Source organism: Heterocephalus glaber, unplaced genomic scaffold, assembly GCF_053883595.1.
Source record: "Heterocephalus glaber isolate CG9 unplaced genomic scaffold, H.glaber_assembly_v1.0 deba00001472, whole genome shotgun sequence".
NCBI classification, from domain to species: domain Eukaryota; kingdom Metazoa; phylum Chordata; class Mammalia; order Rodentia; family Bathyergidae; genus Heterocephalus; species Heterocephalus glaber.
Genome location: NW_028258315.1, coordinates 87,792,597 through 87,819,823, shown reverse-complemented (window position 1 = coordinate 87,819,823; position 27,227 = coordinate 87,792,597). Strand labels below are relative to the sequence as shown.

Sequence of the window (27,227 nt, the reverse complement as noted above, 5' to 3'; positions counted from 1 at the left end):
TGCCTGCACACATCCCTTTGGTAATCACCATTCCTCTGCACACTTCAGCTTTCTACTGGCCAGAAATGCTGGTGAGTTCATGCCACTGGGAGTGGCCTTCAACCTGTGAGGGATGAGCTGGTAGCCCAGAACCCCAGCCTCCTAAACTGTGGTGGGACAATTCCAGGGTAGTCCCAGTCTTCATGTACATTGGAATCACCTGAGTATACTTGACTATGTTCTTCCTGAGAGCATTTAATCAACACATCTATAGCAGCTTGTACAGTGCCTAGTACATAAAAGGTGTTCAGTAAAATTTGTCAAATAAATCAACCATATAGTGAAATCCATTTATCTGAGTCTCCTGTTTTTTTCTGTTTGTTTGTTTGCTTGCTTTTGCTACTGGAGATTAAACGCAGGGCATTCACACTGAGCTACATTTATTTCCAGCTCTTTTTTATTTTGAGACAGGGTCTCGCTAAGTTGCCAAGGTGCCTGGGCTGGGCTTGAACTTACAATTTTCTCACGTCAGCCTCTCCGAGTCCTGGAATTACAGGCATGCACTACTACGGCCTGCTTCTTGGATTTGTATCATCAAAACTGAGGAATACTGTGGGTTCCAGGATCAAAAGTGGCATCTTATGAACAGTACTTCTTGGTATTTGGTCTTCCTAAAAAGAAATTTTACAGCTTTATATTTGCCATTTTGTGGGCAACAGTGCTCATTTGTTCACATGTAACAGTCAATAAACATTTGCTAAATTTTCTCTGTGCACTGAGCTAGGTCTCAGAAATGGCCAGGACAGGAAAGAATTCTAGTCTTAGTAAAACACTGATTTCCTGGGAAATGGATTCAATGCTGGATAAATATGCTTTGATTTTGCAAAATCCAGACCTTGGTTTCAGACTTGAGGATAAAAGTGATTGCGGTAGACTTTGAAGCAAAGATTCAGGATTAGAAAATGTAGCACAAAATATTTTCCCTTTTCCCAGCGGCTCATTTGTGGCTCACCACAACTCAGGCCTTTGACTCGAAACTTGACAGGACACGATAGTGCCACTGAAGAGGAGATGCCCTGCATACCTGCAAGTCCCTGGAGTTCGGCTCTTTGCCCCCTCCCTGTAATTTGGGGTTGTGGTGAGCCCCTCCTCCACTTTCAAAGACAGAGCCAGGAGGGAAGAAATGTCCCTGTGATCACCACTGACATCTTTCCAGACCTTGAATCAGAAGTGGTAACTGGCCTCTCTCTATTGTTCTGATCACTCCTCTGCAGACTGTTGCCAAGAGCACTGCTCTCCAGTGAGTCACAACTGCGCTAAGACTGGGGGCCCCTTGGGCTGAATGGGTGCTAGCTGGGCTGGAGAGAGGCCTGTGTCATGGCATGGGCACAGCCCAGGGCTGACCCCAAGGCTCCAGCTACCCTCAGAGCAGCACACTGACCAGGCAGACAGCGCTGTTGGCATGTTTGGGCCCATTGCTTTGAGGGATACTCAATATTCCGCAGTCACTTTCTTAGAGCTGTTTCTTTCCCCCTGAGTGAGAGGAAGGAACATCTTCAAGGACAAACAGCCGGCCTCTTAGGAGGTTTCTAGTTTTGTTTGAGAGAGAGCTAATTTTGATCAAATAATCCTTAAATTATCTTCTTCTTGGGCCTAAGGAATTGTGCCCTAGCTAAGACCCAGCCTCACTGTGCAGAAGCGTCTGGGCCAACAGCTGCCTTACAAGGTGCCGGGGCTGCAGGCACCAAGGGGCAGCAGGTCTTGAAGGGCCTCATAGCACCAAGGTCTGTGGCCGGAGCTGGGAGGGGAGAGGGCACAGGTGTCCAGAGGAGTAAGTGGACTCGAGTCCTGAGTCCTTTTCTTTTGGAGGGCTGAGTGTGCGGGTTATCTGTGAATCCACTTCGTTTTACATTTGACAACTGTACTGTAACTTCAAACTTAAAGTTCACAAATTCAGACTCGGATCCAGCCCTTCACTCAGATTCACCGATTACTGACATCTTGCCCCATTCATTTTATCCCTCTCTATTTAGGAGCAAACGAGTATAATTTATTTTTTGTCCTATTTGAGAATGAATAACAGGCATTACGTATATCTTTTTAGCTCCTAAACGCATCAGCATATATTTCCTAAGGACAAGGACATCTTCTTGCACATAGAGTTATATATCAAAAGCAGGAAGTTTGGCACTGACAAAACTCATCCACTATTCATTTTAAAAACATGCCTATTATCCCCAAAATACATTTTATAGTTACTGTTTTTTTCAGTCCGGAATCCAATTCAGGATCCTGCATTGCATTTATTACCATATATTTCTTAATGTCCTTTAATCTAGAATAGCTTTGTCTATTTCTTGATTCTGACAATTTTTTTTTTAAGTGCTGGGGCTTGAACCCAGGGCCTCAGGCATGCTAGCCAGGCACTGTGCTCCTGAGCTAAATCCCCAACCCAATTTTGATGATTCTGAATCGTGTAGGCCAGCTGGGTTGTATAATTTCCCTCTGTGTGGCTTAATTAGATGTTTCTTTATGATTAGATTCAGGTTATGTATTGAAAAATATCTACATTGGGGGCCAGGGATTTAGCTCAGTAGTTCCACCGCCTGCCTTACAAGCACAAGAACCCAAGTTTGATCTCCAGTACCTAAATAAATAAATAAATAAATAAAAATATCTACAGTGATGGGAATTTAGATTTTAGACTTAGGAACTTTAGATTGCACATTTTTTCATAGAAGTACAACAGGAATGATGTGTTCATTAGTATATCACATCAGAAGATATGTGGTGTCACTTCATCCTAACAGTAGTAGTGTCAGCTTTAATTATTCAGTTCCTCCATTGTAAACTTACAATTTTTCCCTTTTCAAGTAATAAGTAATTTTTTTTTCAATAGTAGGGATGAACCCAGGTCCTTCACACTGAACTACATCCCTAGCCCTTTTTTAATTTTTTGAGACGGCCTTGCTAAGTTGTCCAAGCTAGGCTTGAATTCGCAGTTCTTCTGCCTCAGCCTCTCAGAGTGCTGAGATTACAATCATACGCCACCATGCCTGGCAGTAACAAGTAAACTGAAACCATGGCAGTGTCTTATTCACCAGGAAGTGTTCGTTTCAGCATCTACTGATGATTTATAAACTCCATCGTCCCTTCTCTGTGTGAGCTGGTGTTTCCCTGTCAGCTTTCCCTTCACCATCACTTGCTGACTTATTGCCAGGAGATCCCCCCTTATCTCTGGTTTCACTTCCCCCAATTTCAGTCACTCTTGGTCTGAAGGTCTTAAATTGAAAATTTCAGAAATAAACAATTCATGTTTTACACTTCACACCACTGAACAGCATGATGAAATCCCATCCCATCCTATACCGTCCTGCTCTGACCTGCCGAGGACGTGAGTCACCCCTGTGTCCGGTGTATCGGACACTACTCAGTCATTAGTCACTGACGAGGCCGTGTATAGGAAGAGACACGGTGTGTATATACAGTGCATGGTACTATCCCTGATTTCAGACAGCCACTGGGGACTCAGAGCATATCGCTCAGGGGTGAGGAGGGACCCCTATATTTACATCAGTGTGGATTCTAGGATTCCTATGTATTCAGTGGGTTGGGACTATTATCATCAGTGTTCATTTTGATGGTCAGATTGTCCCAGACTTGGCAAGCGAGACCTCTGCAAGCCGGCGCATGTCCATCTTGTTCACATACCCATCATTCTCAAAGCACTTCTTGGTATAAAAAAGATACTCCAGGATCCTCTGATGTTTTCCCTGCCTCAGCCCTGGCATTAGCCATTTCTCCAAGGAGCCTGGGATCCTTTTATCAGACAATGGTATTTAGAAACTGATAGCTGGCACAAAGTGTGTTCTTTGGTAACGGGATGTCACTGCTTCTAGACCCTCTCGGTAGACACTTGGAAGAAAAAATATCAATGTGTATGTGTATGTGTATAACCATGAATTCATTCCAAGGTTTCCATTCTAATCTAACTATATGTATCTATTTAAAAGGGATCTTGGGCTGGGGACTTAGCTCAGTGGTTCCCCTGCCTCCCTTGGAAGCACAAGGTCCCGAGTTCAATCCCTGGTACCAAAAAAATAAAATAAATAAAAGGGATCTAGCTCAGTGGTGCCATGCCTGCCTGGCAAGCACAAGGTCCTAAGTTTGATTACTGGTACCAAAATAATAAATAAAATTTAAAAAATAAAAAGGATCTTTAGGTGTATTTATTGTAGTATACTTACCAGGTGTCTTTGTTTGGGGTTCCCCTAAAGCAACTCTGGGGTAAAGTGAGGATCACTTAAGTGATCCTCAGAAAAACAGTGGGTGTGAGGAAGTAAGACCCGGAGGGAAAGGAGGGAAGTCGGTGGAGTGTGTGGAGCCAGCAGGTCACAGCTGGCAGGCCAGAGTGACACCCACTGGGAACTCCTTCCAAGAGGAGGGAGCACACCCCAGGACTCCCCACTGAGAACGACCAGCTAGGGGTGCTCATCCACCAACTCCTCCCTTCACCGATGGAGGAGGCTCCTCGGGATGGAAACACCCACGGGTGGAGGGGCACAGGAAGTTACAGGCATGGACAGGGACCCAACGATGGCCTTTGGAGTGGCCTAGGCCATATGGGTGGGCCCCTGGAGTCTGTTCCAGCAGCTTTCACGCAGCATCACACAATAAGAAAGTTACTGTTTTCACTTCACTGTCTATCTAGAATCCACTAAGCAGAAAGGCTTATACTGGGGCTACCATACCCTTAACGTCCCTGAAATTGATACCAGACTCAATCCTTTTCTTCTGGGAACAAAGAGGCTCAGGCCACGCATGTAGCTAAAAGTGAGCCATGCTGTTTTGTGTGTATTTATCTTCATAAATAAACATGAGCAATATTTACTAGCTATATTCTATTTACAGCAAACATACTGAATTCCTGTTTATCAAAGAAATAAATATAGAGCCAGGGATTTAGCTCAGTGGCACCACACCTGCTTCGCAAGCACAAGGTCCTCAGTTCGATCCCCGGTACCAGAAAAAAAATAAATATAAACATTTCATTAAAAAGCAATATAAGGGGAAAATATATGTTGCTTTTTATTTATTTTTTAATTTATTTTTTATTTTTGGTACCAGGGATCGAACTCAGGTCCTTGCTCTTGCAAGGCAGGCAGCAGAACCACTGAGCTAAATCCCCGGCCCTTATGCTGCTTTTTATAAAATTATTAAGTCAATTTCAGGTCAAGGGATATGGTAAAAGATGATTCACAAGAATGAGAATTAGGAAACAATTTCTGGCGGACAGCTCCCTCTCACACTGTACCATAATCACGTAACTGTCCCACGGACTTTGCTGCTAATGACAACTAAGAAAAAACAACTCTCTCTGGCCCTCTCCCCTAGATGGCTGCAGAGGGGCTCCTCCTTTTTCCCATCCTGTATAGAGAGGTCTGTAACCCTGCTTGTGCAGTCATGGATTAAAAATGAAATGCCTGTCTTATAGACCTAATTTAGCCACAGGAAATGGGAGTGCTTGAGGGACCCACAAGGGTTAGCCATGCTTTGTTTGAGGATGGGCACATTATCTTTACTTAACCTTCTTCCTTCCCCCTTTTGGGAGGGGAGAAATGGAGTCTCGGTTTGGGAACCTGGAGGGAAGCAAGGCCTGGGCAATCTGTTTCCTGGTTGGCTTTGCAGGAGATTTCATTCCTCTGTGTTGTCACAGACCTGGCATGCAAATTTATGTTGTACATTGTTAGGGCCAAGTCATGCCTACTTTGGGATGGGTTATATATTTTAATAAAGAAAATCACCCAAATGAGAAACTCAAAGACCCTCTCTCTCTATTATAAACATCTGGACATCTTGACTGCAGATCTGAAATGCTGCTGTAGAAAGTTAAACCTAAACAGTTTTCTAAAACTTCTATTCAGATATTTTTTCCAACTTTACTATACTTTTCTAAAACTTCTATTCGGATATTTTTTCCAACTTTACTACAATGTACACAATTTACAGAAATCTGCTTTATAACTTTTGGGCAGGGGGGTTGTCTCGCTATGTAGTTCAGGCTGGCCTTGAACTCACTATGTAGGCTGGGCTTGCAGCGATCCTCCTGCCTCAGCCACCTGAATGCTGGGATTAGAGGCACTACACCCAGCTTGTTTTATAAATTTTAAAAATATTTTATAATTTTTTTTCAGAAGTTATCAGATAATAATTGATGCTATCTTTTTTTTTTCTTTTTGGTACCGGGAGTCAAACTCTGGACCTGGCACTTGCGAGGCAGGTACAGTGCCACTGAGCTCGGTCCTCTGCCCATTTGATGCTATCTTTGTCTTGCCTTATTCGTAAGTTATAAAATACAGCAATTGGCAAACAAGTATTTCCTGGGTAGTTATCTGTTTTTAAGGCCCTCAAACTAGCTATGTGACCTTAGGCATTTTACTTTTCTTCTCTGGATTTCAGTTTCATTACCTAAACTGAGAGTAGGACGAGGTGACTTCTAAAGTTTCCTTCTAACATTTTATGACCACATGTGGCCAAGGAGACTGCTTGTGGCCAAGGAATGGCAGAGATTAAAGGAAACACTTTCTAGAAGTCAAGCTGAGATTCTCGATTTGCCTGAAATCACAGATTACAATAACCCTGTGTTATAAGCATGGTTTAAAAACATAACGTCTGTGTTGAGGTCCCAGCGTAGCCCAGGACAAGGCAAAAAGAAAGTAACCTACAAATGTGTACTGAATGGTGGATGAATGAATAAAAGCCCTTCTGTGGGAGCCCCGAGGGCTCAAGAAAGCTAATACCAGAAGGACCAATGGCCAATGAAGTGAACCAGAAAAGCAAGGGATTAGGAGAAGAAAAAAAGAATGGGCAAAAAGGAGGGTGAGCAGAGGAGAGAAAAAGACACATATAATGCACACTCACTCACACACAAACACACACGACTCACTGCATGCAGGAGCTGTGGGGGTTTTTTGCTTTTGGAGGGTCCCACCCCCATACTGGGGATTGAACCAAGGACCTTCACACTAAGCTACATCCCCGGTCCCTTTTTTGTTTTGTTTTTGTTTTTTGAGACAGGGTCTCGTTACACGGTTCAGGCTGACCTTGAACTCACGGGGAGCCCCTTGCCTCAGCCTCTCGAATGCTGGGATTACAGGTGTGCACCACCACGCCCAGCTCCCAGTCTCTTTTTTATTTTTTATTTTTATCACTAAATTGCCCAGGCTGGGCTCAAACTAATGTTTCTCCTGCCTCAACCTCCCAGGTTGCTGGCTGGAATGACAAGGATGCACCACCATGCCTGGCTAGGAGCTGTGTTTTATAAAGTTGCCATAAACACTGACTTAGTGAATATGAAACCATCGCTCCTAGGAAAAACACACTGTTAGGTGCCTTGCAAGCCTCTGCTTGCAATGTTTTTATCAACCAATCAATACCTAACTTGGCGTTATGCGCTGTGTATTTCTGCTTAGGATGACTTATTTAGTACGCATTGTTGGTTCCTTACCATTGATGCCCCTTGGGCGCGTCTCTGAACCCACACATTCTCTGTGGAATGCGAACCGGACGCTTCAGCACCACACCCGGGCATCATTTTCAGCAGTGAGCTCACCAAAGAACACTGCTAAAGTGTGAAGGCATGGAGCTACACAGGCTGCAACAGGCTCCTGCTCACATTGGGAGGGCTGGGACACAAGGCAGGGCATGGCCTCACCCCACCCTGGCTGGGACAGCACGAGGACTCGCGTTTCACACCCTCGCTCGCACAGTGACAGTGACGAAGGACCACACAGTGCCGTGAGTACTGATGCTGGTGCTACAGACAAATAAGAGGCAGAAAAATTGGCAAGTGTGAAACCTGTGAAGAATGAGTGTGTGTATGTACGGAGGGAGAGAAGTGAAAAAAGAAATGTAGGAATAGGAAGCAAGGAAATGAACAGGAATGTGGGGCTCAGGATGGGGCGGGCTCCGCAGAGCAGGAAGAGCAGGGTCCATGGAGCTGCCCACCCCTCTGCCCAGACCCTTTTGGTATAAGAGACGCACTGATGCTTCAGGCAAGGCCGGCTGTGTAGTGTGCAGGATGTGGAGCATTGTGAAAATGCAGGGACCTTTGTCCAAAATTTATTATATTTCAAAACAATTACTACAGAGCATTAAACCAAACACATAGGTTTTGGTTTGTTTTGTGATAGTGGGTACTAAACCCAGGGACTTCACTCTCAGCTACTCTTTTTTGGGGGGGGCACAGGGTCTCATTAAGTTGCTAAGTTGCGCAGGCTGGGCTCCAGTTTGCAATCCTCCTGCCTCAGCCTTCTACTGACGGGCCACAATTACAAGCATTGCCCAGGCACTTCTGAATGCAGATCTTGTACAGCCAGGGAAGAGGGCTGCAGGGAGGCCTACCCAGGGAAAAAGTAGTGGCTTAAGCACTTACACTGCATTTGTGTGGCCAAAGCCTCAGCTCTAGGCACAATGCCTAACTGCACCTCTCCCCTAACACCAGCCCAGGTCAGGCAACAGAACAAGGCCCAGTTTCTCCTTCTGAGCGAGAACCCACACAACTCTGTCACAGCAAATACCACAGCACCAGAGCAGCTGGCTGGGAGATTTCTCCTTGAAATCAAGAGTAACCAGCACAAGTTTTTGGTCCTGCCTCACCCAGGGAACCAGAATACAGAACCTGCATGTGTGTGTGTGTGTGTGTGTGTGTGTGAGCGTGTGTGCACATGTGCACAGAGGGAGGAAGGGGGGAGAAGTGGGGGAGGGAAAGGAAAGGAGGAGGGAGAGGGAGAGGGAGGGGAGGGGGAGAGGGAGAGGCAGACTTTTCCTGAATTGCCTGCCACTCAGAGTTGGCATCTTATGTTTTGCAGTGGGGAATCAGGGAGTAGGAGTTAAACCCAGATGCCAATTCCACAATCTCAGATTAAAGTTAAAGTCTTCAGATATGAAAGGGTGGGAGTGGGGGGTCTCAAAGCTGGGGCAGAGCCAGAAACTGCAGAGCCACTCTTGCCTCGGGTCACGCTGGTTGTCTGTGGCACTCCACCCATAAGGAGACACTCCACAATAAGCCTCGCCAGCGGGCACTAGAAGACATGCCCGGGATGTTTATGACAGCAAAGAACTGGAAATAACAGAATTCATCAGTGGGAAATGGTATCAGGGCATGATCAACATTCCTGTCAGTCCAACTGATGCACCGACCGAGCCCTGTTCCACACGCACCTGCCTGGGCCGCATGGCTGCACCTGGACACAGAAAACGCACATCTGCTCCTGTGCCTGGCTCAGGCCCCCTGCAGACTTATAGTGGCGGAGCTGTGTTTGCTTCCCTCGAGTTTACCGTGATCCAACCAAAATCAAGCCCACAGGGCCTCCCTGCCTCTAGACCAGCAGTTCTTCAGTTTTGATCCCAGGACCCCTCCATATTTTTGGAAATTATTGAGGGCCCCAATGACCTTTGTTTTCATTATTTTAATAAAAAGTAACTACATTTTCTAAACCATAATGAAAAGAGAAACACTGTTTTATATATTAGTGGCCAGCTGCACAGAGAGCTGGGCTCCTGTCATTCATCTACTGTGACGTGTTATTCCGGCCAACATGCAGGTGTGGCATTCACTGTACCCTCCTAGGGTGCCTCTGGCCATACTTTGAGAACCACAGTTTCAGACCACCCTCTTCTCTGGCAGAGCTGTCACTCACACAAAGGCAACCAAGTCATTTCGTTTCCTTCTGACCATCAATGGCTCCCTGTGGCTCCTGGAGTCCACTGGTTCACGCTCATGACCATCAAGCTTCCTCCTGTGCACCTTCTGCAACCTGCTCCAATGGTCACCTCTCCTAGGAAGCCTTCTGGGATCCACCCTTCCCTGCAAGTTTCCTCTTTCTATTTTTTAGGTATTTGTTTTATGAATAGGTATTATAAATGTATGAGATTAAATTCCAAAAGGTATGCCACACAGTGACAAGCAAATCTGCCCCACCTGTCACCCCTTCCACTCCCAGGAGGAAACCACTGTGATCAGTTCTTTCTGTGTTCTTTCAGAGCTGCCCCAACAGAAATGAGTAGATCTTTTCTTTTATCCAAATAGTTGTACATTATTCGCACTGCTATACACTTGCTTAACATTATATCTTGGAAAGCCTTTCATGCCATCAAATAAAACTAGTCTCATTTTTTTCAATAATTGCAGATTACATTTTTTTTTGGTACTAGGGATCGAACTCAGGTCCTTGGACTTGCAAGACAAGTGCGGTGCCACTGAGCTAAATCTCCACCCCTGCAAATTACATTTGTTAAATGTGCCATAACTTATTTATTGAAGTCCTCTGTTGACTGGGTATATATGCAGTTGCCAATCTTCTATCCACAAACAACTTTCTAGATAAGCCAGTCTACACGCATGAGAGACTCTGCAGCACTAATATCCAGGAACAGAACTGCTGGGTCCAGGGGAACGTATATCTGTAAGTTCGATAAACATTGCCAAACTGTCCTTGATGAAGCCTGCTCTCATTTATACTCCCACATATATTACACTGTATTAAAGGGTCTATTGCCCTCACTCTAAAATCTCTGTCAATGTCGAGTTTGAATCAATATTTCTCTAAGACAGTCAAATCTCTGGGATTATGCTGTCCAATATGGCAGCCACTAGGTACATGCGTCTGTTCAAACTGACACATCAATTAAGTACAATTAAAGCCTCAGTCCTGCAGTTGAATGAGCCACATGTCAGGACATCAATGGCCACTGTCTGGGACCCATCATCATTGGGAGTTCTAGGGGGTGCTGCTCTAAACTCGCACTGTTTTATGGTTGCCAGGAGCTATGCGTGGTTACTGGGCCTTGAAACCTGGCAAGTCCCACTGCAATGTGCTCTCTGCACACAACCACTCTGGACTGGGAAGACATAGTATGAAAAAAGTAAAGTATGTACTTAATTAGTATGTCATTACCTACAGAAATGTTAATACTTGGGTCTATTGAATTAAACAAACTAGACTTTAAAAATTAATTTCACCTCTTTCTGTTTGCTTCTTTTAATGTGGATACCAGGATATTTAAATGTACTTTTCTCTTTGGGGGTGTACTGAGAATCGAACTCAGGGCCTCATGCTTGCCAGGCAGGCGCTGCACCGCTGAGCTACATCCCCAGGCTAGGAAATTTAAATTTAGATATGCTGCTTGCATCTACTTCTACTGGACAATGCTGTTCCAGAAAGCACATTGCTCTGTTGAGACCTAGATTTTAGTATTTTTCTCTTTACATAGAAATAACTGTAGTTAATATTGCTGAAAAGCAAAACAGACTCACTGGAACCTCTTTCTCCCCTTGCCCTTCTCTGCCCTGTGCAGACAGACTGGCAACAAAAGCAGAAGGTCTGCAGTGATCCTGCTGACAAAGGGCCAGCCCTGAAACAAACCACACGTCCCACCTGGGCGGCCACAGGCAGGAAGCAGTGGCATTGCTGACCCCAAGCGGGAACTGATTTCCTGGTGCTGTTAAAACAATGCACCAGAGAACAAAGTGCCTTCAAAGCTAAGAATAGAAGAACGGCTCCAAATAAGATTTCCAGGACTCTGCGGGAATAAATTCCTCCCCTGCTCTGTCCCTACTCCACCTCGCCCTCCACGTGACCTGGCCTCAGTACAGACATCACCACCTCTGCTGTCAGTCTGTGCGGCTCCACCTGAGGATGGAGGGACAGAGTGGAAAGGGGAGGCCAGAGAAAGAGGGGACAGGGTTCTGCCCCATGTTGACTCTACAGTTGAGACAAGGCATACGGGATTCTGTCATGCATGTCTTTGGCTTGGGATCAAAAAGACAAGAAAACTCAGTTTTGCAACATGCCCTGTAACACTGGTAGATCAGAATGGCTACTGCATTCTGAAAAAAGTACCAAGTAAATAAGACCTAACAGTATCTGAGCATAAGTCATCTGCTTGAGGGCAAACATTAACTTTATTATTGTTATTATTAGTTGTGTGACTTTGGACAAGCAAATTAACCTCTCTGGGTCTCAGCTGCATAATCTATCAAATAAAGACAATGGATGATATACAATTTCCTATTTCATCCAGTACAAAACTTCTGTCACCCTCTGCAAAAACAAACAAAATACCACTGATACCTTCTTCACCTTTGTCATTTAGAATACACTCACTGGGCAGGCAGCTGATGCGAGTCAGGCTCTAACCTTGACAGTGGTATTTAGATGCCCCTTCCACTACATCAGCTTCTTAAGGAAGAGAAGGAAAGAGAAGGGTGAGGAACTGGAGTGAATGATTAGAGCAGAACTCTCCACCTGGGCCAGGGGCCTGCACAGAAACGGTCCTGACTATGTGTGATTTTCTGAAGATGACGCTCAAGGACGCACACGACCTCAGAGAGGCAGAGGGCTGGTGACTCAGAAACTGTGAAAGGCTGAGCAGCATAAAGTTTGAGTGTGTGCAGATGCTAGCTTGTTAACACCTGCAGGTGCCTGAAGCGTCAGCACACAAAACAGCCCACAACAAGTACGAGGAAGCAAACGCTCACAGGATTTGAACCCGAGCTTCTGTGGTGTGAAGCTTGCCTCTCCTCCCACAGTGGGATGACCCTCATGTGACTCCTCCCTGCTGCTAGGCTCCACCCAGTCTCCCCTTTCCCCCATTGGGTGTAGGTTAGATGTTCTCATCGCCTTCATCATTTTTGCTCCTACACTGCCCCTGCCAAAGGGGACAGTATTGGACACAGTACACGTGCAACAAGTGTAGGCTGAGTGATGATGTCTGTGGTAGATGAATTTATTCTCAACAAATATTTCTGCCCTCCTCTGCCCTCCTTCATAGCTTGGTCCTGGCCCTTCTTCTGGCCAATGGAATATGGGAGGAAGAGACAATGTGCCAATTCTGAGCCTCTATGTCAAGACATTGTGTGTTCCAACCTGCTCCTCCAGACCTTCTGACCTCCACAAGAGACATACATACATGTGAGCCCATACGGGCCAGGTAACCCTAGCCCATCTGCACACCTCTGGGCAGAATAAATGCTTGTTACTGTTTGCCACTGAGTTTGGGGATGGTTGTTACTCAACTATAGCTGACTGAGACAGCCTCCTTTACTATTTCCAGAGATTTCAGGCAGAGAGTGGCTCTGGCTTCTCTGCCTCTCATGGATTTCAGAAATGAGGTTATTTTGTTTCACTTCCTCTCTAAGCTGGTAATGGCCTATTCAAAGAAGACAGCAAAGGCTACTAAGATGCATATTTTGAGCATCTTGACACTTGACACAGAATCAGTCTCAAAGCTGATTTTGGAGTCAGGTCTGATGAAAGGATGGGGTCACTGTTCATTCCAGTGGGACGAAATAGCCAAAATCACTAGCAGGTGGCAACTTAGACCTCAGATGCTCAGAGTAACGACTTCTGCAGCCTCCAGACTGTGCAAAGTGGACCCCAATGTGATATAAAATCATTTCAGATGGGCCAGGGATTTAGCTCAGTGGTTCCGCCGCCTGGCTCAAAAACGGAAGGACCCAAGTTTGATCCCTGGTACCAGAAACAAAAAAATCTACTAAAATCATTTCAGACCATACGCGGTGACCCATACATATTTATTGCAACATGAAAACACACATCCAACCCGTGATTTCAGGACTATTACTGCCTAGGATGAAGTTATTCATAAAAAGAAGGCTAACACCTAAAACCAAAATAACCTCCCTCCAAAAACACTAGACAATTTAAGAAAAAAATAGTAAGTTACAAATAGCAGCAATGTGGTACGTGGATATGGTAAAGATGAGTAAAGCTGGAGAAACATGGACCTGTTTCAAGGCTCCTTTAACTACAAATCATGGTCATGATCACGGTGAGCATTTTTGAGCACCAAGAACATGTACTGGTTGAAGGGCTTCCCAGCTTCTATTTTATAAACTCTTCACAGCCCACATGGCAGGTACTATCATCATCCCTGCTCTGTAGGGAGGTAACTGAGGGCCACAGAGATAAGCAAATTGTAAAAAGTCACAGAGGAAGCAACATGAGGCTTTGAACTCAAGGTGCCTATTCCAGGATCTGGGCTCCTAACAGGTATGCGGTAGGATCAAAACATACAGTGAATGTTTAAATTTAAATAATTTTATTATAGTAAAAGGCACTCTACCATTAATCCCCTCACATGTTCCCCCTCACTTTGAGCACATTCATCCCATGGTTCTTCCCACCTTCTGAAGCAGGTCTGAAAGTCCTCTTTGGTGACAGTCTTTATGAGATGCGTTCAATGAATACTGCTGCAAAAGGCAGGCTTATAAACACATTATGCCATGCTCTCAACCACCTTATTCACTGAACCTGGCACCTTGCAATTTCTGGCTCTTCTCCAAAGACCATGAAAGGTAAACGTTTTTAACTGATTCAGGACATTGAGGCAGCCACGACAGCACAACTAAAGACACAAAAGGGGACTCCCAGAACTGCTTCAGAAATTGGCAAGAATTATGGGATAAGTGTGTTAGAAGAAAAGGGGACTGGAGGTGGTTTTTACTGTAATAAATTTTTAAACATTTAAACATTCACCACAGTTTTCAGTCACACCTCACATATTCCTACTGCCCCCAGATGAAGAACCTGGTGCAGGGAAGATAGCACTGCCGGAGGTGAACTACAGAACCTGGAACGTGGACCCCCAAACTCCCAACCCCCAGCCCGAGCACTCTTAGTCCCACCTGGAGGGAGAACTGGGAAGTGAACACCTTGAGATTATGAGGCTCAAGGGAAGAAAGGGAGAAAGGGTGAACATCACAGAGAACATAGCAAGGAGAGATGGGGAAAGGAACCAGGCAGCCAGGCTGAGGCAGGGGCACCACGGAGGTGGAAAAGCCAGAACATGGATGAAATTTTTCAGGAAGAAAAGGGAGCTATAAGCAAGGGTGGCACCTGGGGGCTGCTTCCTGAGCACTCCCCGATCCCTGCCAGTACTGGGTCCTGGTTCCCTGACATTCACAGTGGCTATATTTACGTCCTGTGGAGACCCATTGTTTCTGTCCTGGTGCACCATCGGGTCACCACCCTGACCTTGTCCCCTGAATCACACATTTGAGGGTTCTATCAAGACCCATCTTTTCAGATATGCTTTGAATCAGCTTCCCTTTCCATAGCTCCCAATTCTAGTGTTGGGCAAGCTGTGAAGACACGGCTGGAAGAGGAGCTTAAATGTGCAGTATCGATCTTCACAGAATATGCTGCTCCTTTTCCTCCACAAAATCAAGCTAGGTCTTAGGGCCGGGGATTTAGCTCCGTGGTTCTGGCACCTGCCTCGCAAGCGCAAGGTCCCAAGTTCGATCTCCGGTACCGAAAGAAAAAAAAAAAAACCATACTATAGCCAGGGATTTAGCTCAGTGGTTCCACCACCTGCCTTGCAAGCACAAGGACCCGAGTTTGATCCCTGGTACCAAAAAACCCCCACAAAAATCAAGGTACGTCCACGTTTATCATAAGATGCTTTGGAGCCCTGCTCTTGCTAAGCCCATACACATCCAGAATTCATTTCACCCACACGTTCTAGAATCAACATGACATGGGACGGGGCTCAAATCTGGTGAATACTGACCCTGCTAGGCACTGTCTGAGCTACTTCAGTTATTCCTCGTGACAATCATATGAGGCAGGGTTAAAGCTTCTTTCCCAGCCACTATTTATAATCCCCATTTACAGAGGAGAACATAGATTCAGAGAGGTTTGGTAACGAGCCTTGGAGTGCATTGCTACTAAGAGGAAAACTGGGATTCAAACCTACATCTGCCTGGTTCTAACACTCATGCGTTTAACCATCACACTACCAGTTCTTCACAGGTACAGAACCACCTTGGCCAGATCTAAGAGGATGAATTTATGAGATCTCTCCCTTCCCTCTTCTCCCTCACACATCTAGGCCCAATGTCCCCCAACCCTTTCTCTGAGACACTCAGAGCTGAGAAATCAAAATCCATTCAATAACGTTTGCAAGAGCAGAATAAAGATCAATAGAGAGCCAGCCAATTACATGTGGAGTTCAAGTTGATATCCTTGGGAAATGTGTGCTTTAAATCATTCATTAAATCATCTGACTCTGAAATACGACAAATGTGAAGACTAGTTTTTACTTTTTGCATGAGATATCTGCATACCACAGGCTCATATTGAAGCTAAAATGAGTTCAGAGACATCGTCATTTCACTGGTAGGGAAACTGTGTCCAGAGGAAGAAGTGACTTGTCATAGATGCCCCTTACTTAGGTGCTAACTGGAACACACTCAGTATCCACTGAAATGGAGTGACTTGACAAAAGACTGGAAAGCAAATTATCAGTGCAGATGTCTGTGGTATGAGATTCAGGAAGGTCCCCAGAATCAAAACCATCACATAGCACTAATCGCTAAGGGTCATTTCTGGATCCATTCTGCCTGGGTTTAAAGTCTGATTCACTAACCAGCTGGTGACCTACTACAAATAGCTTCTCTGAAGCTCAGTTTTTACCATCTGCAAGTTGGGAATAATAATAATAACCAATCCCTATTGTACTGTAAGAATCTCATCAACTAACATGAGTATAGTGCTTAGTTACATGGTTATGAATGAACACTGGTAATAACATTAACTATTAGCTATGCTAATAGCATTAACCATCACTCAAATGTAGCAAATAATTTGAAATATTGGCAATTTCCATATTTCAAAGCTCAAAAATTACTCTTCGTCAAATGAGCAAATAGCTAATGAGTGAAATGGGAAACCATGAAAGATAAATTACCCCAAGTAAGAGGAAAAAATTAAAAATGAATGTCCGGAGCTGGTGATGTAGCTCAGTGGTAGAGTGCATGTGTGAGGCCCTGAGTTCAATCCCAGCACTGAAAAAAATCAAACTCAAAAAAGCACATCTGTACAATATCGATACAATAAAAAGGACACAAAAAATAGGAAAATATTTGCATATCATTCCATAAGAGATACATATCCAGATTATGTGATGAACTCCTAAAACTAGAGCGGCCCCCCCAAAAAAATCTGATTCAAAAATGGGCAAAGAACTTGAATAGACATTTCTCTAAAGAAGACATATAAATGGCCAATAACATACATGGAAGCATGCTTGGTGTCACTAATCGTTAGACAATTCAAATAAAAATTACATTGTAATAACACTTCATGGGCATTAGGATGGCTACTATTTAAAAACAAAAACAAAAAGCCAGAAAATGACCAGTGTGGGTAAAGATGTGAAGAAACCAGATGCTAGTGGACTCTAGGTGGGAATGTAAAATGGTTCAGGTGCTGTGAAAAATGGTATGGTAGTTCCTTAAAAAATGAAAAATTATAATCCAGTTATGCCACTTTTGGGTATACACCCTCCAAAATTGAAAGAGATTTGTGCACCAAGTTTATAACAACATTATTCACAACAACTAAAACATGGAAATAATCCTAAGGCCCATTGAGGGATGAATGGATGAGCAAAACATGTTATATACATGAAAAGGAGAGTTAGCCTTAAAAAAGAGGCTGCTCTCATGCATACTACAGCATCAATAAACTGTGAGGATGTTACGCTGAGTGAAATAAGCTAGTTACAAAGAGACAAACACTGATTCAATCTGTCAGAAATACTTAGTCAAAATCAGAGACAGAATAGAATGGTGGCTGTTGGACTGGGGGTGTGGCAACGTGCGGACGGGTAGAGTTTCAGTTTCACAAGGTGGAAAGCGTGGTGGAGATGAACAGTGCAGATGGTTGTAGATTATAAAACTATTTAGTATCACTGAACTGCATACTTAAAATGGCTAAGATGACACCTTTAATGTTAGACGAATTTCACTGCCCTAAAAATAATTGAAAAGTGTATGTCTGTAATGGACCCGTGGGAGAGTTGGACCCAGGATTGTCAGAGATGATGTTAGTGATAGGAATAGAAAAAGCAATAGGTATTTCCTTTAAACAGTAAGTCTGACTTATCCGAAACTTTAAGACCTACCCTCAAACAAACAATATGTCTTCAGCCACTTCTCCCAAAATAAGCCAAGCCCAGTACCACCACTCTGAATGAGAAGCCTGAGTCCCCTCTCCTCTGACTTCATCCTCCCACTGATAAACACATTCTCCACACCAAGATCACTTTAGGGAAATCTACAGAAGAGTTGTCCAAGGGGAATGGACTTCCCAGACTAAACTCAGCCATCGTCTAATCCAAAGAAGAGAAAATGCTCTTGGAAATCCACTTGGTGAACAAACGACAATGTCAAAACAGAAGACAGATGCATCTTTGTTTCTGTCTTTCCCCCCCCTTAATCAAAACGGGTCTTCTGAAAATGTTCAAATGTTATCATCACAGAGCAGAGTGAACGGGCCCCTGCCCTTGCCCTCCTCCAATCACAGGTGCTGAAGGAGGCAGGGACTGCGCTGCACGCCACTGAGCTCACCATTGCAACCACACACAACACTGTGGCCCTAAACACAGCCACAAGAAGGCTCTTTCCTGATTCATACAAATGTGAAGCGGGACTCTGGCTGCATCACCCAGGTGTGTTCAATAGCAGCTCACAGCCCAGTTCCCTGGGAAGTAAAGAGACCACTGTGCCCTCCCAGGTCTCAGCTCCTAGCCAGGGTGGGAGATGGAGCAGGCATCCCTGGCTCAGCAGCAGCAGGAGCTTACCTGTGCCCGGACAAAGAAGCAGCACCACACCATGGGGCACTCTGTCCTCATCCACCCAGGCTTCCCAGCCCTTTAGCAGCAGCAGAGCTTTACAGATGGGCTTCTCTGAGCAGAGCCGAGCATGGTTTCCCTGAAGGAACTCCTCCCCGCCACTGGGCTGCATGACAGGAAGTGACAAGGGCCATCAGTTATAAGTGTCAGAAGCTGACAGCCACGCCAGCCTGGGGCTCCCCACCTCCAGCAGTTTCCTTGCATGCTAGAGCTGCTCTTTAGAGCACTCTGCCTTTGGCACCCAAAGACACACTAGAATTTCAGTTTCTCCTGCCTATCCTCAGCCTATGAGAAGCAAACAATGCTCACTGGTCCCCGCATAACACCATGCTTGGTGTCCCAGAAGCTCTGGGGGGGCGTGATGCCTCACATCTGGAACTTTGCAGTCCCAAATGTTGGGGGCAATGGATAGCCAAGAAAACATCACTAGGAGAAGGGGTTCTGGGCGGAGGGCTTTGGGGGTTCAAAGAGGAATCAATAGTTCCCTTGAACTTCACTCAGAATCAGCAGCCTGACCCAGGACCCAGAGCACACACTGAGTCCCAACTTAAAAGCAACTACACACCCACACCCATCCGTTTCTTTCTTTTTACATACACAAATCAGGCATCTTCCCTTTAGCGCCCTTTTCAAAGAGCTGCTCCTAGAAACCTCCCTTTTGGCTTTCGTCAAGGACCACAAGAGGGTCTTGTGGTCTCCCTGGAGATATTATGGAAGTAACTCAAGGCTGGCGTTTCTCATCTAGAAATGGACTGGGGATCTCACCAGAATGAACACTTTGCCCCAGCTCCCTGCCTTTCACAAAACCCAGGCCCCCTGGGTGAGGCAGGTGGTCTCACTGTGACCTACGAGCTTTGGGTCCCCATGACAACCCAGGTCCTCGTTCTCTCCACACACAGGGTCTCTAGGCCAGGAAGCCTACTCCAACAGTGTCCTCTCTCTCTCTCTCCCTCCCTCCATCCTCCCTTCTTTCTTTCTTTCTTCTTCTTTTTAAACAGTATTGAGGTTTTGCACTGAATTACATCCCCAGTCCTTTGTTATTTTTTGTTATGAAAGAGGATCTCTCTAAGTCACTAAGTTGTCCAATTTGGGCTTGAATTTACATTCCCACCTCAGATCTCAGAGTGCTGGGATTATACCCAGCCATTGTTTTCTTTCTTTCTTTCTTTCTTTCTTTCTTTCTTTCTTTCTTTTTCTTTAGTTCTCTAATGGGATAGAATTTGGTTTGCAAAAATCTTCTAATTGCAACATTTAGCGGTAAAGGTTTAGCCAGGTTTTCCCAAGGTCTTTTTACACATGCTCAGACTCTGAAAGCCTTCTTCTTTCTCAGCCCTGGGTAGGGCTGGGACCCAGGAAATGCAGCAGGTCCATTTGGTCAGCAAGCATCTGGTCCAATAGGAGATTCAAACCCAGGCTCAACCTTAGCACTTATGTATCAGAAGGCAGACTTACCCCATTCCATGCTTGCCTGGAATTTGCAAAAAGTGTTGAAGGAGCCTGGAAATAACTGAGCCTGGCAAATGCATTTTTTATGGGGACAAATAGGCTTCTCAGGGCAAGAGGCACACAGGTCAGCACTCTGCTCTGAGGGATGCTGCAGGCTGAAGAACAGGCAAGGGTCACAGCAGGGAGGTGCAGGACCCGAGGGTGCTTTGAAAAAAATGCAAATACTTGGATAGGTCTGGGGCTGCACTGACGGGCTTGGGTCTACTTCAAGGGTGTGAGGGGGTCACACCTGTCTGGACAAAGAAGGAAGTGAAATCACCGTGAGAAGACTCCTGCTTTACAGGAGAGCATCCAGGTCACTTTGGGCTGGCACCCAGGAAATGCTCAAAAATGTGTGTTAAATCACAGAGCAGCGCCCACCAAAAGCCAGGTTTCAGATCATTTTTGAGATTTTCCACTTCCACCCCACAAAGCAAGGAGGTTCAACAGTGGCTGGAGGGGGCAAGGACAGACATTCTAAGAAGGCTTCCTGCACCAGCCTGCAGTCCAGGAAGGGTCCTAGATTTCATATGCCTGTCAACAACTTGAGATTAATGAGCTTTGGGAGCTCCTGGGGACCACGGCAAGGTTCTTTAAGCCTAGCCCCTCCTCTCCTGGAAGAACTGCAAACTAGCCACTTCAAAGAGCTCAGGCCTTGACCAGTCTCGCTGCAGTGAGCCCCTAGGGAAATGTAAGATGACCAGAACACACCAGTGTGTTTCCCTGGAGGGAGGGGCACAGTCACAGCAACAAATCCTAGAATGATTCAACCTAACTTCCGGCTGCTGACTGAATGGGAACTGAAACCTGTGGGCCACAGCCTTTCGTGGAAGAGGTGAAACTTGCATGAGTAGGTAGCAGTGGAGTGGGAGAGGGGAGGGCCAGCAGCCACCCTGGCCGGGGAGAGTCACAGCCTGAAGACAGGAAGGAAACACCAGGGTACAGCCATTTCCTCTGTCACTGCTCTCTTTCTGACCGGAAGCAAGAACTCCAATCCTGAAACTGGTCCATTAAGGCGGCACCTCAAGAGGGAAACTTCGCTAAGAAGATTCTGACCTGCAAAGTTCAAGTCCATGTTGAATTGCAGAATGGTAGCTCATAAAGGAACTGGTGTTTTCTCTCTGGGCATCTGGGAAACTAAAGAGTATTCAAATATGTTTTTCTGCTGGTTTTTAAGTTTTAAAAGTAATATAGTCCCATGGTAATACAATCAAACCATACCGAAGAATATGAAGTAAAAAGTGGGCCTTCCCAAAGGCCCTAGTCCTATTTACCAGAGGCCCTGGGGTTAAAGCCAGATGTAGACAGGGAGTTATAAACCCAGGTGCCTTCAGGAACAGGGGAAAGATCCTAACCGAAAAGGCCCATGGGCACTGGGGCACCACCAAGCAGGCCTGCCTTAGCTCAGTTCCTGCTGGCTGGGCCGTAAAGTTCTACTGGCCCAGGCTGACCAGACGTTCCAGTTTTCTCAAGAGAAACCTGAAATTCCAAGTTTTATGTAAAATCTGCTAATTTTTCAGTGCTAGCAACTATTCACTATTATAGAAGACACTGTACATGCCAACAATACAGTGCTGGCTGGATATGAGACAAGGGCCACCAGTTTGCCACCTCTGGTGGCCATCCTTCCAGATGTGTCCTTCTGTCTAAACGCACAGAAGTTGCTGGGTCTAATATCTTCTTTTTTCTTCTTCTTCTAAAAGTGAATGATAATATTATTCAACCACTTACATTTTCCATTTAATATCAGGGGATCTCTCATGCCATACACATTTTTCGTCTCTTGCTGCAGAGCACATGGTGGCATAGAAGAGCCTTAACTCACTTGGCCCTGCCCTGTGGATATTCTGCAAACAAGAAAGATACACTTGAAATGCTGCTTCTTGGTTGTTCTTTCCTCTTACTGCTGCCGGTGCAGAGAACTTGGCTCATGATGAAAGTGCACCTGTGCGCAGATATTAAAACATCAGAAAGCTGCAATTCCTGAAACCATAAATTGAGACTGCAGATTTCTGATGTTTTAGAATGAGTTCTTATCATGCTTCTTTCCATTTGGTTCTCACAACTGTCCCAAAGTAGACCTAATATTATTATCTCTACTTTGCAGATTGTTAAAAATGAAGACAACTGGACATGGTGGTGTGTGCCTTTCATCCCAGTGCACTGGAAGGCTGAGGCAGGAGGATTGCAAATTCAAGTACATCCTGGGTAACTTAGCACCAACCTGTCTCAAGATAAAAAACTGACAAAGGGCTGGCAATGTAGCTCAGTGCAAAGGTCCTGGGTGAATTGGCAAGTACTGTACAAAACCAAACCAAAAAACTCCCCAAACCAAAACACAAACTCTGAGATCCCAAAAAGTGGCCTGGCACAAGACCTGGAGGCAGTGAGGTCGGTCCGGAGGGGAGCCAAACTTGAAAGCTCTCACTACCCAACTGCCTACAGCCTCAGAACAGCCAGAAACGTCCTCTCAGATGTTGAAGACTGACAATTACTGGCCAAGACCACTGGAAAAGACATGGATCGCAAACAAGGAGACAATTCACTGGCCTCTTAGAAAGAAAGAAAGAAAGAAAACCAGAAAAACCAACTATGAAGTTGTGGGTAAGTTCTCAGAGAAAGGTATTTTTCTTTGAATGTGTGGAGCTGACTCCCACTTCTATGTGGGAAACCACCTACATGACACTGTAATAATAAGAAAACAGGCCCATGTGCTCCCACGCTCAGTTAACCAAACTGCTGCCCACCTCTCATTGGACTCTAAAGACACCAGCACCAAAACGGGGACCTAGTTGAGATGCCACCAACCCTCTGTGGCATCACTGGAGCCAAGTGCTATATTTCTTGTGTTGTTACTCTGCATTGCTGAAGGCATTTTCTGTTGAGAAGTTTCAAGCATTTTCTTCAGCAAAGATACGATATTACAAGGAACATATTCATCAAGGCTGTGAGAATTTCATTTACATAAAACAAAATGGCTAGATTTTAATAGAATTCCATCTTCATTAAAAGTTAGCAAGGGCCAGGGATTTAGCTCAGTGGTTTCGCCGCCTGCTGCACAAGTGCAAGGATCTGAGTTCAATCCCTGGTACCAAAAAAACCCCCAAAAAACTAGCAAGCACTGGGTGTTGTAGCGGACACCTGTAATCCCAGTGCTCGGGAGCCTGGGGCAGGAGGATTGCCACAAGTTTAAGGCCAGTCTGGGCTACACAGTGAGTTCAAGGCCAGCCTGGACTACACAGCAAGACCTTGTCTCAAAAACATAAAATAAAATAAAAATTAGCAAGTCATGGTGGTTCTTTTCATTTGAATTGTATTCTGGTTCTTTAATCTCTTCCTAGGGGCCAAGGGTTTAGTTCAGTGGTTCTGGTGCCTGCCTCACAAGTGCAAGGTCCTGAGTTCGATCCCCAGTACCAAAAAAAAAAAAAAAAAAGAAAGAAAGAAAGTAGTTTAATCTCTTTCCTATTTGTATCAAAGACCCCATAGACAACACAAAAACTTAGAGTTGGAAGAGATTTTCAACATCCTTAATTATATCCTATTTGATGTTTGAAATTTTTGATAATTTTCCAAACTGAATTGAAAAAGAATAAGTAAAACTATCTCAGTAGGAATGGGATGTTTGCTGGGCATGATGGCGCATGCCTGTAGTCCCAGCACTCTGGGATGCTGTGGCAGGAGAATCACAAGTTCAAGCCCAGCCTGGGCACCTTAGTGGCTTAGGCAGCAAGACACTGTCTCAAAATAAAAAATTACTGCCTTGTGGGCCAGGGATTTAGCTCAGTGGCTCCACCGCCTGCCTCACAAGTGGAAGGACCCAAGTTTGATCCCTGGTACTAAAAAAAAAAAAAAAAAAATTACTGCCTTGCAAGTGCAAGGTCCTGAGTTAGATCCCCGGTACCAAATAAAATAAAATAAAATAAAAAATTTAAAAGGCTGGGGATGTAGCTCAGTGTGAAGGCTGTCAGTTCAATCCTCAGTACTGAAAAAGAGGGGAGGGGGAATCGTAGCAGGGACCAACTTAGGACAGTATATTGCCCATTGATTTAACCAAGGATCCAACATCAGAAAAGTGTTATTTCACAGATCTTCCATTTCCAAGGCTCTTTGCAAATTTAGGAAGACTAGGAAAAACCAAAACTTTATGCTGTGGCTGAGAGAGTAGGTACAAAAGCATTTTGCGGTGTTACTAGGTTGTCAGAGGGATATAATGCACAGCAAGACAGTGAGAAAAAGAACTTCAGAGTCAGAAGGGCCTGGGACTTTACTTCTGGACAGACATTTTCAATGAATGTCTTCATGTCCACTCCTCAGTGCCGAAAGTGTGGTTAACCCAAGCAAAATGTGAACGAATACTCTGGCCCTCACCATGAACTGTGGACAAACAATGAGGGAGGGGCAGACACCACCCCATGCCAGGACCTCTGGACACAAGGTGGGGTAACTAAAGAGATTCTGACCATTTGAAAACGTTGCCCCTCTGTGGAGTCCTGCTTAACATCCAAGCTCAACAAGATTACAAAATGATGAGAAAAATGTGGGAACAGACCTGGCTGCCCAAGGTCAAGAATGAATAAATAGAAAAGTCTTCATCTATGGCTTCAACACAAGAACTAAAAATAAATGGTACACTAGCATGGAAGCCTCCACCGATTTCTACCCAGGGCTAATCCTGAGTGCTTATCTCTATGGTTCTGCTGTGAGCAATTGCTTGTGTGTTGTATATTTCTCTGTAAACAAATCTGAACTTTAATAACCAAATTCTTCACATTATTTTGGCAACTGATACATAAACAATTATTTTTAAAAGTGAACCTGGGGGCCGAGGATTTAGCTCAGTGATTATGCTGCCTGTTTCACAAGCGCAAGGACCCAAGTTCGATCCCCGGTACCAAAAAAAAAAAAAGTGAACCCTAAAAAGGGACGGCCATCTTCTGGTAAAACTTGTGAAGTAGCGCATGTCCTAGTCTCCGAAGTGCCTCACTTCTAACAGAAGCGGCCTGGAGAATTTCTGCAAGGGGTAGATCAGGCACTTGCAGAAAAGCTCACTGGATTTATTTCTTAGAAACAGGAGCCCCCTGGGCAGAGCGTTTACAAGAGACTGTCAGGTCCCCTTCCTTTTATGTCAGTAGGAAGTGAAACTGCTGTGGGCTGCTGACCTCTGCCCAGTTCTTAGGAAGAAAAAAGGTCTCAAAATTGATTAGCTGATGTCTATCAGCCAGAGAGCTTCCTTACTTGGAAATGAGATATCTGGCCTTATACTTTCCAAAGCATTTAGGAGTGGAAGTCTGATTATGGGGTCAGGAGTGGTAGTTCTGAGGCGTAAATGAATACTCAGGAGGATTTTAAGAAGTAATTTGCTCATACCAAAAAATAACTCGACACACTGAATTTCTGAGCTAATTATATGTAACAAAAGAAAAAAATCAATTTTATTTAAAAGTTTCTCACCATTATTTTGACTCTAGGTATCTCTTTAGGGATAACTGTCTGGCTGGAATAATAAACACTAAATTAATACGGGGGGTCTGTGATTTCTGGCTCTGCGATTTACTGGTCAGAGGACCTGGTAGGTCATTTCACGTCCTCATGTGTAAAACAGGAATGATTCCTCCCTAACTGACACATGTTTAACCACTTTCCAGTCCAATTATTTCAATACAGGATGACCAAAATTGCATATTTTTTGCTAATTTTTATAAGATAATATAATAGGAAATATAAAAATGACACTTTTATCAACTTTATTCAATAAAATAATCAACTGGTTGAAATGACACCTGCCCTAGTGACGCTCAGGATAGTCACTATGTAAACAAATGCACTGCCCAAAGGATGCTGGGATAACAATATAGTGGTTATAGGAAGCATATACAATGGGGACACTAGGGTCACCATTCTATTCTATTTTCCTATAGGGTTAAATGTTTTCTTAATTAAAATATTTTTCAAAAGATAGAAGTAGAATAATAATTTATCTTTTATCAAAGAGGAAGTTTTTGATGAAATTATGGACACTGGTTCAAATTGTCCTCTTAGCAAGTCGAAAAGTTCATACCAAACCTGAAATAGTTTCATTTTTATCCTGATTTAAACAAAAGCTATCAGTTGGACAGCTAAGAAGAAAAAGGCAATGGAAATTCACAATGTTCCATGTCCCCTCTTCCAACAGGACAAACTATGAGAAGATAATTAAAATTTAAGCCATATTTATTTTTAAATATAAAATATATTTATATATATAATTTATATATATAATATTATAATGCTGACTTCCCTGAAACTACTGTGTCCATCTAAAAAGCTCAAGAGTTCTACAAAGAAAAGATTATGACCATTTGACCCAGCTATTCCTCTTCTTGGTATCTTCCCAAAGAAATTGAAAGCATCATATCACAAGTGATATATGCACACCCATGTTTATAGCAGCACAGTTTATAATAGCAGAATCTTGGAAACAGCCCAAATGCCCATCAATGGATAACTGGATAAAGAAGATGTAGTTTTTATAGACAATGGAGTACTACTCTGCCATAAAGAAGGATAGGCTTGAGACATTTCTAGCTAAATGGATCCACCTAGAGACCATACTCTAAAGTGAAATAAATCAGACACACGTGTTCAAATATTGCATGGTTTCTCTGGTGTGAGAAATAGAAAGTGTAAATAAGGACCAAAATGTATAATAGATACTGGGAAATGGGAAGAAATTTTTCAAATGGGAAGGGGAACCAGGGAGGGGGGAGGGGGAAAAGGAAGGAAGGGAAAGAAAAAAAGAATAGAAGAAAAAATGGAAACAAAGTTTTGTAAATAAAGGGGGAAAGAGGGGTTGAAGGGAGGGGAGCGGAATGGGAAAAAAAAAGAAGAATCAAGATATATCGGGTACACATACAAGCTCTCTATCATTATGTGCCATTATCATTATGCACATCTAAGATGTACCAATAACATTTTTTAAAGACTGTGCTCCCATGACTCAGAGCATTCACTGGGCCTGCATGACAGTGAAAGTGGTTTTTTGTTTTGGATGTGTTCACGAGTAC

General features: G+C 44.3%; 1 protein-coding gene across 7 annotated transcripts in view; it reads right to left on the bottom strand.

Moving 5' to 3' along the window:
• The window catches only part of Arhgef3 (Rho guanine nucleotide exchange factor 3), a 310,353-nt gene that overhangs the window by 170,445 nt on the left and 112,681 nt on the right, over window positions 1-27,227 (bottom strand). Inside the window, exon 3 of one of the 7 annotated variants that reach the window (XM_087181504.1) lies at window positions 496-650. The exons of 5 other annotated variants lie outside the window; for them this stretch is intronic. Coding sequence is in view for 1 of the 2 variants with exons in the window: in XM_013065443.3 (XP_012920897.1) it covers window positions 18,649-18,699 (51 nt within the window). In the remaining variant the exon portion in view is untranslated. Of the gene's footprint in view, window positions 1-495; window positions 651-18,648; window positions 18,802-27,227 lie in introns of those variants that run through there. One more of the 7 variants, XM_013065443.3, reaches the window with a different exon arrangement.